Source organism: Melanerpes formicivorus, unplaced genomic scaffold, assembly GCF_026170545.1.
Source record: "Melanerpes formicivorus ecotype bairdi unplaced genomic scaffold, bMelFor1.0.p_v2 SCAF_20, whole genome shotgun sequence".
NCBI lineage: Eukaryota > Metazoa > Chordata > Aves > Piciformes > Picidae > Melanerpes > Melanerpes formicivorus.
In genome coordinates, this window is record NW_027142372.1 from 8,332,487 (window position 1) to 8,347,358 (window position 14,872).

The 14,872-nt window shown below is 54.1% G+C and overlaps 2 protein-coding genes across 5 annotated transcripts; both read left to right on the forward strand.

The window, feature by feature from the left end:
- The first annotated feature begins 15 nt into the window (after window positions 1-15).
- IST1 (IST1 factor associated with ESCRT-III) lies at window positions 16-9,416 on the forward strand. 3 transcript variants are annotated; one of them, XM_068150684.1, is made up of 10 exons: window positions 16-108; window positions 2,113-2,210; window positions 2,862-3,042; window positions 3,301-3,388; window positions 3,687-3,770; window positions 3,995-4,105; window positions 4,483-4,689; window positions 5,902-5,994; window positions 7,151-7,196; window positions 8,307-9,416. In XM_068150684.1, the coding sequence occupies exons 2-10, from the start codon at window positions 2,123-2,125 to the stop codon at window positions 8,504-8,506; spliced, it is 1,098 nt and encodes a 365-aa protein (XP_068006785.1). In that variant the 5' UTR covers window positions 16-108; window positions 2,113-2,122; the 3' UTR covers window positions 8,507-9,416. The 3 variants fall into 3 exon arrangements, with proteins under 3 accessions (XP_068006785.1, XP_068006783.1, XP_068006784.1); XM_068150682.1 differs by lacking the exon at window positions 16-108 and adding an exon at window positions 172-215; XM_068150683.1 differs by lacking the exon at window positions 16-108 and adding an exon at window positions 1,504-1,525.
- A 60-nt stretch (window positions 9,417-9,476) lies between these two features.
- Window positions 9,477-14,049, forward strand: DHODH (dihydroorotate dehydrogenase (quinone)). Of its 2 annotated transcripts, XM_068150671.1 has the most exons (9): window positions 9,477-9,748; window positions 9,987-10,187; window positions 10,570-10,769; window positions 10,886-10,968; window positions 11,843-12,030; window positions 12,441-12,554; window positions 12,892-13,045; window positions 13,119-13,278; window positions 13,406-14,049. In XM_068150671.1, exons 1-9 carry the CDS (start codon window positions 9,731-9,733, stop codon window positions 13,458-13,460), a joined length of 1,173 nt encoding a protein of 390 aa, XP_068006772.1. In that variant the 5' UTR covers window positions 9,477-9,730; the 3' UTR covers window positions 13,461-14,049. The 2 variants fall into 2 exon arrangements, with proteins under 2 accessions (XP_068006772.1, XP_068006771.1); XM_068150670.1 differs by lacking the exon at window positions 9,477-9,748 and having other exon boundaries at window positions 9,843-10,187.
- The last annotated feature ends 823 nt before the right edge of the window (window positions 14,050-14,872 follow it).

Sequence of the window (14,872 nt, forward strand, 5' to 3'; positions counted from 1 at the left end):
CGTTCGTGTCGCTGATGCTTCTTCCCCGGAACGCCGCCGCGCCTGTGCGGAAAGACATCTCTGCGATTTTTCAGCCGTAGCTGCCCCACCAGCTCAGTCGTACGCCAGGTAAGGAGCTGGGGGGGGCTGGGCTCGTGGATCCCTCCGCGCTAGTCAGGTGTTGCGGTCGGGGCCCGCCATTTTGGTTACCTGAAGCCTGCGCGGAAGGGCGGCCGGTGAGTGTGTCTGTGGTGTGGTGGTCGAGCTCGGTGCGGCGGGGCGCGCTCGGTGCTGATAAAGGTGCTGGTAGTGAGCGGAGTGCCTTGCTCCTATTGTCGGGTTGAGGGCAGGCCCAGGGCTGTCCCGCCCGCGCCGTGGGACGTTCCTACGGCACTTCGGTGCTGGGAACGCCAGCACTGGGGGCGGGGGAAGTCTTTTCCCCTCAGCCTCGTCAAGGCGCCGCGGAGCTGATGAAGCTCACCCGCGGTCTCCTGGCCGCTGGTCAGCTCCGCGGCGAGCCCTGAGGTAACTTGCGCAGCCGGACACCACCCTGGCCGCAGGCTCTTTGCTGCTCAGGGCAGCAGCTCGTCGGCAGGGAGGGCGAGGCACGGGGCGGGAGGACTGATCAGGCTTTCTGCAGCAGCGCGGCCGAGAGCCGGGGAGTGAGGACAGCAGGACTTTTTGTTAGAGTGAGTGCAGGGTGGCTGCGGAAGAATGTCTGGTGAGCTGGAAGCTGCTTCATGGCAGTGTTTTGAGTAGATCTGTTAAAGCAGGCTACTGTTGTTCAGAGTAGTTACTTAATCGGTACTTTTACAGATTCGTACTGAGACTTTCTTGCAGCACTGTGAAGCTATTTTGATGTTGTGGGAGCATGATCCAGTTGCAGAAGGGCAAAACTTATTATGGCGTCAGAGTTATGCATATGTATTTCTGTAGCAATGTCTTTTGAACTTGGCTGGTTCAGTGCCTCAGTGAAATAGCTGTATGGATGTGGGAATAGATCAGCTAAATCAACTGGGCGTGCTGTAGGCAATGATAAAACTTACGTGAAACACTTGTGTAACAGGTGCCCGAGTGTCTGTTCTAGACTATCCTTCAAGTGCAAGCCAAGATCTTTCTATTTAATGTGGTAGCTCTTCAGAAAGCAGGTTTTGATAAACAGTTCTTGGCGTAACCAAATATTGTGATAAAAGGTTTTCCTGGGTAGTTTTCTGAAGGACTGAACCAGGGTTATACTGGCTTATAGGAGACTGGAGAAGCACCAGAACATGTGTTCAAGTGAGCAGGAAGAGTGTGGGGAATATGGAATTGCAGCAGCTCTTTCCTTCCAATGACAGGACTGTAACAACCTTCATTTGTACAGTCCTTAATTATACAACTGGCTTACAACTTGCATATTAGTAGGACAGAGGCTGGCTTGGTTCCTGCAGATGACCTTCACTTTTTTTTTTTTTAAAAGATGAGTTTTTGTCAATGAAGTAACAGAGAGAAGAGGGGATTTGCCTGTGTGATATTTGTCACAGATGGCATCTTGACCCCTTCTGAAGTAAGTGAATGAGAGCATGTCCTCAGGAGCTGTGCTGTTTGCAATGGGGGGGGTGTCACTTGAGCTTCTTAAAAATGTAGAGCTAAATGGAATCTCAAAACACTGTCTCAGTAAGCTCAACTTATTGAGCTGAGGCACTGTTGCCTTTTCCTAGACCACTGCTGGTAGGTGTTTAATGTTTATTGAAATGTCACTGGATTCTGGCATTCACATCAGTGGCTAATGTCACTTGTCTGGATTAAATAGACCTTAGCTTTAGGGGATGTGTTCTAACCCTGTTCATGGAGTATTCCCAGTTTTTGATCATCTTACATTTTTTCTGGGATTAAGATTCAGTCTTATCTGAGACTATCTGGGAAGTTTTTATTCCCAGTTGGTGTTGGGCAGATGCAGAGTTACAAAGTGGGAAAGGGAATGGTGAGTGCTGTAGGTCCAGTCAGTTGTAAATGACCAGACTCAGGAATAGCAGGTCTGTGCCTGGCTGTTTGGAGACTATTTCTTCCCCCCTGTTCCCTCCCAAGTAAAACAGTGACTGGTGTCCTGACTAACAGCTCTTGGTTCCAGTGACCTTTTTCTCTTTCCCACAGAGCATTTATCATGTTGGGCTCTGGGTTCAAGGCAGAGCGCTTGCGAGTCAACCTGCGCCTCGTCATAAATCGTCTCAAACTGCTGGAGAAAAAGAAGAGTGAGTATTTCAGGGAGCAGGTGTGACCCAGGATGCTTTTGGGGCTCAGGAGACTTGAGGAGGTCTTTCTGGAGTCATGGTACTTACATGGCATGAGTATGGGTCAGTCTTATATTCCTCCTTACTAGACCCAGGCCTTGCAGCCTGCCCTGGTGTGTGAGTACCCAGAACTGGCCAGAATGTGACCTCTGTCTAGTCTCCTGGCAAGGGGTAGAGTGCAGTTTATGGGGTGCATGGGGTGGCAGTTGTGAACTCTCTGGACTGACATACCATTTTGGCTTCTGGGCCTTCTGTGCTCTCAGTGTAGTGGGGAATTTCCTGGGGGCTGTGGGAGTCTTTCCCAAAAGTCCTGTCCTGTCCTTCTGTACTCAGAGTCAGATAAGATCCATGATTCTGATCGACTCTACAGGAAAACTGAAGGGGTGGGAGTGTTTGTAGCAGCTAAAAGCCCATTCACTGTCCTCAGTTGTTGTGCTAGGACATAGACACAGGGGCTCCCCCAAGCCGTGGCTGAGTGTGTTGCACTGCAAAGGCACCATAAAGGAGAGAGAGGAGCTCATGATGGCTTTGTGTATGGTGGGGGCTGTGGGTGGGTGCAGAGACAGCAGTCCCTGCCAGCACAGTGATTTGCTTTGGTGATATCTACCATAGCTGAGCTGGCCCAGAAGGCAAGGAAGGAGATTGCAGATTATCTGGCAGCAGGGAAAGATGAGCGTGCCAGGATTCGTGTGGAGCACATCATCCGTGAAGATTACCTTGTGGAGGCCATGGAGATCCTGGAGCTGTACTGTGATCTGCTGCTAGCCCGCTTTGGCTTGATTCAGTCCATGAAGTAAGCTGTGTTCTAGAGGATGTGCTGTGGGAGAGGGCCCAGGGATCAGGGAGGTGTACTCCTGGGGGCAGGTCTGGGGTACAAAAAGACATCTGTGCTTGTCTTGGTGTCCTGAGGCCTCCAGAAACCTTTTCTTCTCCAAGCAGGGAAGGCTCTGGAGCCCAGCATGTAGGATGGGGACTTTCAGGCTAAGCAGATTGAAGACAGCAAAGTCTAGGTGCTTGGTGTGGAGATAGCATTGTCTTCTGTTGTCCTCAGGGAGCTGGACTCTGGCCTGGCAGAAGCAGTATCTACACTGATCTGGGCTGCACCACGACTCCAGTCAGAAGTGGCTGAGTTAAAGATTGTGAGTAGGGTTGTTTGAAAGGTGTTACACGTGCGGGGTGGGGGTGGCACTGCCAGAAGCGGGTGGAAGCTTTGGTCCAGGACTTAGTGTCATTAATGCAGAGGACGTGTTTATGAGCTCTGCAGATACAGCCCCCATTATAGGTGTCCCTGGAGCATCAGTACTGGCTGAGGCTGCTGAGGTGGGGTCTCTATGGCAGAAATGAGGGTGATCTGGGGAGGGGGTAGCTGTAGGGGCTACAGCAGCGATGGGGGAGGGCAAGGGTGTGCATGTTCCCAGAATTTCTCTTCTGCTGCAGGTTGCTGACCAGCTGTGTGCAAAGTACAGCAAGGAGTATGGGAAGCTGTGCCGGACAAACCAGATTGGGACAGTCAATGACAGGGTAAGGAACTGGTGGAGCTGGCAGAGCAGACAGGCCTGCTGTGGCTTTGTGCCCCTTTTTCCTGTGGCCCGTGGCTGATGCCTGTGGCTCACTGTGGAGTAGGGTGGGCCAGCTGAGCTGCTGGGGCCTGCCTGCAATGGAGCGTGGGAGCAGAGTGCTGCAGTCCCTGTGTGTGGGAGGAAAGCAGCCCCGTCCCACTGAATCTCTGCACTTCTGTGTTCCAGCTCATGCACAAGCTGAGCGTGGAGGCACCACCCAAGATACTGGTGGAGAGATACCTCATTGAGATTGCTAAGAACTACAATGTGCCCTATGAACCTGACTCCGTGGTGATGGTGAGTGAAGCACCTGCCAGCCTGGAGCTCCCTTCTGTGTTCCTGTGGCTGAAGCATCCTGTTAGTGCTGTGTGGGCTTCCAGAGCAACAGGGCTGTGACATTGCTGCAAACTTGGTGGTAGTGATGCTTTGGTATCTTCCAGACAGCCCTGGCACAGTACAAGTCCTGCTCCTTCCCACAGCCATAGTTGGGCTGTAGTCTGTTTCCCTTTCTGATTCCCAGTTATGTCACTGTGTAGCTGCTGCCTCTTCTTTTTGTGTCATGTCCTTGTGTTGTCCCATCTTGTCTGGTGACAGAGATGCATCTAATGCAGTTCAGAGGGCTGTGATCAGAACAGAGAATTGTTGGTGAGCAGAATCCTTCCCCTTCACTCCAGGCTGAAGCCCCTGCAGGTGGAGAGGCAGACCTGATTGATGTGGGATTCACAGATGATGTGAAGAAGGGTGGCCCTGGAGGAGGAGGAGGTGGTGGATTTACAGCCCCGATGCTTGGTCATGATGGACTAGTACCCATGCCAGTGATGATGCCTATGCCCATGCCAGCACCAAATCCACCCTTTTCTTATCCACCTGCAAAGGGACCGGTAAGTGCCTTTGCTTTGAGTGTTCCCTTTTTCAGTGGAACTGAAAAGCACCACTGACTCTGCCTGCTAGCTGAGGGGTGTCCCTACCTGACTGACTGTGCCTGCTAGCTGAGGGGTGTCCCTACCTGACTGACTGTGCCTGCTAGCTGAGGGGTGTCCCTACCTGACTGACTGTGCCTGCTAGCTGAGGGGTGTCCCTACCTGACAACTTGATGTCTCAGAAGGCCATTGTGTTGGTGTGAGACTGGGGTGGAAATTGAGTGTTGCAGGTGAAGCTTCATGTTGCTTCTTGAGTGTGGAGGTTCCTATTCCTGTTCTCCAGCCATCCCCCTTTGCCTTCAGGGAACAGAGGAAGCCAGACTTAACTCCTGAGGCAGCCTCTGACCGCTGGGCTCTTGGCCAGAGGTTGGAGCTGCACTTTGGAGTTGTTAGGCTGGTAGTGTGTCAAGATTCAGTCAAAGTAGTGAGGTGTTTTGGGTAATGGGAGCAGCACAGAAAAATGTGGAGGCGCCCCGCCTTCAGGCCTGCAAGGGAAGAGCTCCAGGCCAGTGGCTCTGGGAAATGATTTGTTGCAAGGGTGAAGGTGGGAGGTGAACAGAGCACTGTGCTCTGAGTTCAGTCACTTACAGGATATGTGTGTAGATAGGGGAGTGGCAGAACAATGGAATGTTTGCAATCTTAATATGGTCCCAACAATGCTCTAGTGGTTTTTGTAGAAAATCTGGGCTGAGGATCATCAGCTGCTGGATGGCTCAGGCATAAATATGCTGAGGACTTGTGCCAAGTCTAGGTGTTTGAGGCACTGCTGAGTTATGAGTAAGGCTAATGCAAAGTCTAGTGTGAGCCAGTGAACTCCTTCCTCCTGTTTTGTGATACTGCAGTGGGGAGGTGGCTGGGGTCTGACTAATGCAGAGTATTGCCCTGGTGTCCTGGTACTTCTGATAACTTGAAAGGTGAAGTGTTCAGTCATGCTTATTCATTAGAATAATCCCCAGTCCTGTTAGCTGGGTCTGGTTGCTCCAGCTGACTATATCTGACCTAATACTTGAGAGTCTTTTTCTAAAGTACTAACTTTATCAGATTGCATGCTTGCCTGCATTTATCTTGTATTACTGCTTTCTCTGACTCTCACAGCAGCTATAGGTATGCTGTGTCCCATGGTCACTCTCTCAGGTGAGTAGTCTGATGCATGGCTGTAATCTCTCTGTACAGGAGAACTTCAATGGCCTACCAGTGGGGACCTACCAGCCTTTTAGTAACCTACATCCACCACCAATTCCAGCAACTCCTCCAACATATGAGTCTGTAAGTGCTTGAGCTGAGGCTGAAGGCAGCAGGGGGAAGCTCAAAAGGGTGTGTTGGTAGCCACAGAAGAGACAAAGCACACTGCTATCAACCTTTGGAGCTTTCAGGGTGGTGCTTGGTGGTGGTTGTGGGTGTGGTGAACCACTGCATGTGATGGGATCATCGTCGTCATTGGAGTATGACTTGTGAGAAGTTCCTCATTCAGCTATGTGCTTCGGCTGCAAAGGAAAGCCAAGGTTTATTTTACTATGTTGTTAAAATGGTGATAAACAGTTAGCAAGTGGAGTCCACAAGCCCTCGTTTTCTGCAGTGAGCACAGGTTTATCACTTCAGTCTGTTCACTTACAGCTTTTGAGCTTATGAATAGTTAGCCTGGATGACAATTTTGGCTCACCCATATGACATATATTGAAATACTTTTCCTTTCTCAGGCATGTCTTAGTCTTGAGGGAAGATGAAGGAGAGGCTTGAATCTTTTCTTTCTGTGCTTGGCTATGTTGCTTCCATTCATAATTATTCCTTCTATTTTGCTTTTGGTGATGTACTGCTTGGTTTTCAGTATCCTGAGTAGGGATGAGTGTAGCCAAGCATGAGCATGTGCTGGCACTTTGTACAAGCTGAACAGCAGCTCCTGAGTGCAGGAGATGCAGACACAGATGCAGCAGCTGTTAGTGGGTGGGAATAGATGTCACCACCTGTAGCCACAGGGAATGATGAGGAGCTAAACTGGCACAAGTGACCATGCTGCAGACCTGAGGTGGCCTCATCTCAAACCTTGCTACTGGTCACAAGGACCTGTCTGTTGTTTATGAAAGGAGGCCATAGCTGTGATGAAGAGAACACTCTTCTCCTACTTAAGCCCTTGATAAGTACTTCAGACCTGCTAGCAGATGTGCTCTGTTTACTCAGGTCCAGAATATGGCCAGTGGATTCTTGGATTGACAGGGAGGGGGAGGAAAGTTGAAGCACTGATGCCTTTACCTGGGAGAAGAGACAGATTCTTCTGAGTGTACTGGATGCCAGGGCTGCCTGCCTTCTTGGGGAGGGGTGGGGGGTGCCCTGCTCTGTGAGCAGGGTTGCTGTGGCCCAGTGCCTCCACAGGGTGTGAGCCTCTGCCTGGCAGGAGAGAGAGCTGTAATAACAGAGTCTTTTTCAGATCGATGAGCCCAGTGCTGACAAGGATGCCTCTGTGCCAGTGGTGGGTGAGTATGTGGGGAGGTGTGGGAAGCAAGGGTGGAGAGGGGATGTGGTTATTCTGGTGTCCCTGGGAGGAAGCTTTCCATAGAGGACCTGAGGTATAGAACTTGGTACATCTTGGGAGCTGGATTTGAGTTTGGAGAGAAGTCTCATGGAATTGGAATGTGTCCTCTCAAAATGGGGAGATCCAGTCTTCCACTGGGAAACTCAAGAACTAGAGTCTGGCTTTGGAGTCATCAGACCAACTGATGAGGTGTTGGTCTGAAGCAGAATAAAATGGGAAAGCACCAGTTAGCTCCAAGTGATGGTTTTGCACACTGTAAATAAATAATATTGTTCTGCAGCAACCTAATGAAAGAAGCAGGTGCTAAGGAGGTGGATAGGTTTGTATTTATGTCAGTATGGGGGCTGTGCACAACAGAACAGGACTAATAGAGATAGTTGTTACTTGTTGGTCCACCTGCCTAAAGGCTCACAAAGTGCTTCATGCATACATGACTGGATCATAACAAAGTTCTGCCTGTGCAGTGTGAGCCTGCTCTGTGTGTTCTAAATGCACTTGTTATTGCTAGCACTTGATAGGGCCAGAGGGGGGTTTGGGAATAAGTAGGCACTTGCCAGCTCCGGCATGGATTTCAGATTGTCTGATGGAATCCTCTGGGGAGTGTTGGTGGTGCCTGCAGAAGGATACAGGGCCATGGTTGCACTGGATCTGGTGATATGCTTTGTTTTGGCAGCCATGTGACAGTTTGTAATGCTGCATGTGTCTCCAGGAGGTGTCAGAGTGGAGAAAACCGGGACTTTGAATCCCTGGGATGCAATCCAGACAGTGTAGGCATGTGGGAGCTTCAGCCCACCCCTTGCTGGCCATGGGTAGCGGAGGAGAATCTCCTACTGTCTGGTGCTGCCATGAGATAGGGTCACAGTCTAGATCTGCCATGGATGCACCCTTGAAATGTGGTGCTTTTGTCCACTGATGCTATGTGCAGCTGGGGCTGTGTGGTCTTGCTCAGACAGATGTACTGCTTTTTTGGTACAGCCACCTTTCTTCATGTGGCTGTTTGGCATGCTGAGTGTGGTGATGGTGAGGTGAAATGATACATCTCTTATTACAGGGCCTGGGCCCAAGTCAGAAGCTTCTCCTAAACCAAAAGTTGGAGCTCCTAATACCATTGATAACTTTGTACTGCCTGAATTGCCATCCGTGCCAGACACGCTGCCCACAGCATCTGCTGGCGCCAACTCTTCTGCCTCTGAAGACATTGACTTTGATGATCTTTCTCGGAGATTTGAGGAGCTAAAGAAGAAAACATAAAACTGGGCTGTAAGCCCAGTGTGTGGGGCAGGAGCTGTGACAGCTGCTTCTCTCTGAAAAACACTCCCCTTGAAACTGGTTTCCTCTATTAACCTCAAATGAACATGCTCTTCTTTTCGAGCTCTCTTCCTGCTGTACTTAAACCAAGTGCTGCCACTTTCCTGATCATTGTTGCTCCAGGAGGTGAGACATGGGGAATCTTGTAAGGCTGGAACAGGGAATAGCCCTGTCCAGTCTGGGTAGCTGTACAGGAAAGCTGTACTGATCTTCTGGGTGCTGTTTCTGGCTCTCTGCTCGTCCCACAGGGAAGGGAGGCAAAGTCTGAGACAGGATGGGGCTTTCTCCTCTGACCTAGGCAGAAAGGGCAGCAGCGTCCACACACTGCCACTCTGCTCTGTGGCCTGTGTGGTGGGAGATGGTTAAGTCCCTATTGTAGGACCTTTGGCTAGTGGGGGCTGTGGTGGGGAATATGATGAGGAGGCATGGTATTGCCCTTTGAGGGTGTGCAGGATGCTGGCACCACTGCCATCTCCCTCTCCTGGTTCTGGTTTGACTAATGTTCTTTTTGGCTCCCACTTGGGGAGTCCTCCCTGGCTGTCCTGGTATTCTTGGCAGGTAGTCTGTCCTGCTCACAGAAGGGCAGCACAGTTTGAGCAGTGCAAGCCAGGCAGGCATTGGCTGTGCTGCAGAGTGCACCGGGCACTAGGCATGTGAGGGGACTCTGGATTTGAGGTAGTGCCTTTGCTGTCCTCTGATCGAGTGCTGGCAGAGTGCTGGCAGCTGGTCCCGCACTGCGCACGGGAGGTGCTCTGTGTCTGTACCCGTGCAGAATCCTTTCACACAACCTTTCTGTGGAGCTGTTGGTTTGTAGCTTACAGTTGGTTCCCAATAAAGTCGAGGCCTGTGAGCAGCTGTGGCACGCTGTCACTGGGGGTGCGCGGTTGTGGGAGTCCCCGGGGTGTGGAAGCGGGTGGCGGGGACAGCTCTGATCCTGCTGGGTTTCGGGCCCTACTTGCGCCCCGGGGCCCGCGGGGCTGACGCCGTGAGCTCTGCCGCGCCGGGTCCCCGGGGCGGAGTTAGGGTGGGCCCCCTCCAGAATCCGTCTTTGCCGTTTGGCCGCCCGCCTTGAGTGCTACTGCGCCCCCATTGGCGGGCGCTGCCCAACATCTACCAATTAGGGGGGCGAGCTCCCGGAAGTGTCCCTACCCGTGTCGGGCTGAGCAAATGGCGGCGCTGCTGCGCGTGAGCGGCTGGCGGGATTCTGTGGGGGGTGTCCCGGGGCGACGGGGAAGGCCGGGCTGGTGCCAGCTGGGGCTGGGGCAGGCAGTGCCGGGGCGGGACGCGGGATGAGATGGGTACCAGGGCGGGGGCAGGTACGGGATGGGTGTGGGGAGTGCGTAGCGCGAGGGATAGGGGTGGGGTACTGGTATGTAATGGGAAGTGCGGTACCTATGCGGCCGCAGCTGACGACCTCTCACAGGGACGACTGAGGGTGCTGGCGGCGGCGCTAGGAGGCTGTGGGTTGCTGCTGGGCTCGGCGCTGGCTGCGGGTGACGAGCGGCTCTACACGGCGACGATGCCCGCCCTCCGCGTCCTCCCCCCAGAGGCCGCCCACGGCCTGGCCCTGCGTGCTGCTGCTCTAGGGCTGCTGCCGACCGCGCGTCCCGACGGCCCTGCTCTGGTGCGGCTCTGCGGCGGCTGGGGACTCGAGTGTGTGGGGGAGTCAGGGAGCAGGGCAGGACTGGCCTGAGGGGGCAGCCGGGGGGGATAGCAGGGCCTCGCGGCGTGAATAGGGTTCGCGTTACAGCATGACTTGTTGCAGTCCGTGTGAGCCGTGGGTTTACGGGGGGCTTCTGGGCCGGGCCAGACCCGGGCGCAAGAGGCGGCGCTGGCGAGAACTGTGCGTCCCCAGGGCAGGCACCCGGTGAGGACACACTGCAGGGCAGAGGGGATGGAGCGAGGGGGCTGAGGTGAGACCGTCCTGGTAGCGGCTCCTGGAGCTGGTGGGCTCCGGCCCTCTTGGCTTTCACCTGACGATGCGTGACCCAGCCCCTGCACCGCAGGAGGTGCAAGTCTTCGGGCATCGGTTCCGCAACCCAGTGGGCCTGGCGGCTGGCTTCGACAAGCAGGGAGAGGCTGTGGACGGGCTGTACAAGATGGGCTTCGGTTTTGTGGAAGTGGGGACTGTCACACCCAAGCCCCAGGAGGGGAACCCGAAGCCCAGAGTCTTCCGGCTAGTGGAGGACGAGGCAGTCATTAACAGGTGGGATCTGAAGGTGGCTCCTCTGTGGTGGCCCATAAGCTGTCTCACTCTGGTTTCTCCTGTGTTCTGCTTGGGATTGGTGGATGCTATCCCAGTCCTCCTTTGTTGTGTGGCAGGTATGGATTCAACAGCCATGGCCATGCTGCAGTGGAGCGCAGGCTGCGGGCTCGCCAGGAGACACAGTCCAGGCTCACTGGTGGTGAGACAAGCTTACAAGCCTTTGCTCTTGGGGTCTGCAAGATGGGTTTAGGTGTTTCCCAGGTAGCTATAGGCCAGGAAAGATATGTAACAGCAGTGTATAGGCACGGAAGGGCCCTGGCCGGAGTGAGGTATACTTGGACAGCAAGAACCCACTTGGGACTCTGACCACCTTTCTCCTTGCACATCTAAGTTATAGAGGCTCTGCTTGCTGCTCGGGGCAGGATGTGTCTGCTGAGACTAGGCAAAGACAAGAGGGCCCCAGCTGGATGGTTTCCAAGGACAGCCTCCTCCAGGTGGCTCAGCTGGAAGCTGCAGTGCTTGGAGATGCTGACTAGGCCAGCTATGCTGATACTCCTGTGGCAGCAGGCGAGTCCCAGGCTCACCTCTGAAACACATGGGCTGCATCTTCCTGGAGAAGGTGCTAGAGAGACCTTATAATAGCAGGCTTCCACTACCTGAAAGGGGCCTACAAGAAGGCTGGAGAGAGACTGTTTGCAAAAGCCTGTAGTGGTATGATGAGGGGCAATGGTTTTAAGTTGAGAAGAGCAGATTTAGATTGGATGTTAGGAACAAGTTCTTTACCATGAGGGTGGTGGAACACTGGAACAGTTTGCCCAGGGAGGTAGTTGAGGCTCCATCCCTGGAGATACTCAAGGTCAGGCTTGACCAGGTTCCAAGCAATGTGATTTAGTAGAGGGTGTCCCTGCTCACTACAGGGGAGTTGGACTAGGTGACCTTAGGAAGTCACTTCCAACCCAGACCATTCTATGATCTCAGTTTTAGCTGGTCCTGTGGTCTCCCTTGTCAGGCACCCTAGCCCCTTGGGTAGTGGTTGGTCTTGCTGCCCTGGTTCAGCCATGTCTGTTTTTCAGCGGGGATGCCCCTTGGAGTCAACCTGGGCAAGAACAAGACCTCCACTGATGCTGCAGCGGACTATGTGGCTGGTGTCCGGACGCTAGGCCCTCTGGCTGACTATCTGGTTGTAAATGTGTCCAGCCCAAACACCCCAGGGCTGCGGAACTTGCAGGGCAAGGTTGAGCTGCAGGAACTGCTGACCAAGGTGGGTGACCCTCACAGCTGTCCTGGACCACAGCTGCAGCACTGCATGCTCATGGTGGCTTCCTGGAGTGGTGGGTAGAGCTACCAATGTGTCCCCTGAGCAGCTGCTGGCAGAGGGGGTCACCAGGGCACTGTATTCCAGCAAAGGACACATGAGCAGGGAGGCACTGACCAGTGCAAGGGGTTAGCAAGCCACCCAACCCACAGCATTGGGAGTCAGTGTGGTCCTCTGTGGGTCCTCTGGCCCAGGCCCTGCGCCATTGGTGCCCATCCCATTGGCATTGCCTTCCTGGGAGAGCAGGGCCGGTTGTGATGCTGCCTGTGGCAGTGGGTGCACATCTTCCCAGTCTGGGGCAGGAGATCTTCCCCACATGTGCTGCTCTGTGACCCTGGGGGCATGTGTCACTACAGGTGCTGGCAGAGAGGGATGCGCTGCCCTGTGAGCGCAAGCCAGCCGTGCTGGTGAAGATTGCCCCTGACCTCAGTGTGCTGGACAAGCAGGACATTGCTAGTGTTGTCTGCGAGGTGAGCAGGTGGGAAGGGCAGGCTGGTGAGGAGCTATGCTGTTAAGTCTCATGCTCACCCGGCACAGCACAGGGCAGGACCACAATGCTTCTGACAAATCACTTTTCTGAAAGGATAGGTGGGCCTATAGCTGTTGACATAGTGTCCTGGGTAGCCCTGAGTCTGCAAGGACCTGTGTGTGCCACCCAGACCTTGGGGACAGTCCAACCAGTGAGGGGCAGCTGCTCTGTCCCCAGGCATGTTGCTGAGGTATTGGAGTTCCTGGCATGGCAGTCTGGGGATAAGACTGGGTGGCCTACAGGTGTCAGCTATGTCCTCATGCTGCTGCTCCCCTCAGCTAGGTGTGGATGGATTGATCATCAGCAACACCACCGTCAGCCGCCCCAGCAGCCTTCAGAGCAGGCAGCGCACGGAGGCTGGAGGCCTTAGTGGAAAGCCCCTGCGGGAGCTCTCTACCCAGACCATCAGGGAGATGTATGCCCTCACCCAAGGTAGGGGCAGAGCAGGTCTTGGGGGTGTGTGCTGGTATCACCCATGCTGTCTTGACCCTGTGGCTGCCTGCAGGCCGGGTGCCCATCATTGGGGTGGGTGGAGTGAGCAGCGGGCGTGATGCCCTGGAGAAGATTCGTGCTGGAGCCTCCCTTGTGCAGATGTACACAGCACTTGTGTACCACGGGCCGCTGGTGGTGGGGACAGTGAAGCGGGAACTGGAGGAGCTGTTGAGGTGAGTGAGGAGCCTGGCACCTCCCCAGGGAGCCCTGGACCCAGGGTGGATCTGGGCAGCTGCATGCTGGTGCAGCAGTGGTGCTGCGGTGCCAGGCCAGCGGTGCCATCACACTGTCCCTGCTTAGGGAGCAGGGCTTCAAGAACGTCATGGAGGCAGTTGGAGCAGATCACCGGTGCTGACATGCTGACCAACCAACATCCAGCTGGGAGGACCTGTGGCCAAGCAAGGGCAAGACTGACACTTCCACTGCTGGTCAGGCTGGGGCTGAGCTGAGGTCCTGGTCCAAGCCTGTGAGAAGGGTCAGTGATGGGTGAAGCTGGGGATGCAGTGGTGGGGAACAGCAGGGGTGGTGGCCTCTGCACTGGTCCTGCTGTGAAGGACCTTAATTTGGCTTTCTTGTGATTTGGCTCCCCAGCAGACACCAGTACTGGGTCAGTCTCTGCTGGATGGTGGGGTGGGCCCCTTGCGGGGGACAGCCCTATGGCTGTAGGTAGTCCTGTGCCCTGGCTTCTGCTGCAGCTCTTCCTGGAGAGAGCACACCCTCCCTGCTGTTACTGCCCAAAGCTGTGGGACAAGCAGTGTCTTGACCATCCCTTCTGCCAGGCATCCTGCAGCCCGTGCTGCCAGCTCTGGCTGATGTTTGGTTCTGTGCTGCAGGCCCTGCAGCAGGCTGTGCACTCCCTGCCCTCCCCTCTCCACACGTGATTCTGTAACAACCCTGCAGGCCCTGGGTCCTGCCTGAGTGTCAATAAATGTTTAGTTCACCATGTCCTGTGTGCTGCTCTGGGGACACCCCTTAAGCTGGAGGGACACAGCTCTCCTTAGCTGTGCAGGATTGCTCAGTCAGTGCATTTTTTCTGTGGTAGAAGCTGCAGGGTAACAGCTTGGGGATGGATGCCACAAAGCTCATCAGACTTCCCTTCACAGAGACCTTTGCCTGAGGCTGGGCCCTTGGGAGGTGCTGGACACCATTTCTTCCCTTTGCTGCTGGTACATAGATGTTCAGAAGCAGCTGTGTGCCTTGTCACTTGATACAGAAAGGCCCTATTCATTCATGCTTTTGGAGGATGGTTTGTCTTTGGGGCTCCTGTCATTGACTGTTGTTTTGCCCCAGACTCTGTGGACTTCTTGGGCTTTTCTTACGCAACACAGCTTGCCCTGGAGATGTTGCTTCCTCTTCTGGCTCTCGCAATCCACCCTGTGGAGCAGGATTGCGCCAGCACATTAGTAAGCTTGTTTACAGGAGGAGCAGGACTGTTGACACAGCTCTCAGTGACCCTCAGCTCACATCAGGGCTGTCATATGCCTGCTTCTCAGTTTCTGCAGCCCCCTGCACCAGCTTCTTTGGTTCCTAGAGACTCCTTTGGACAGGTGGTGCCTACTGCTGCTCTAATAGGGAAGTGACCTGGCTTGGTCGAGATTTTTATGTGCTTTTCCTGGGGAGGGTCTGCTTTCCCAGTCTGGAGGTGGCTGTCTTGCCTTTGGGAGCATGAGCTTGAGTTTCACCTTGTCCTATGGCACTGTGGTCTGTGCTCTGTGAAGGTCTCTTCCAACCTGGTTTATTCTATGTAATTCTATGGCAGTCCTGGCA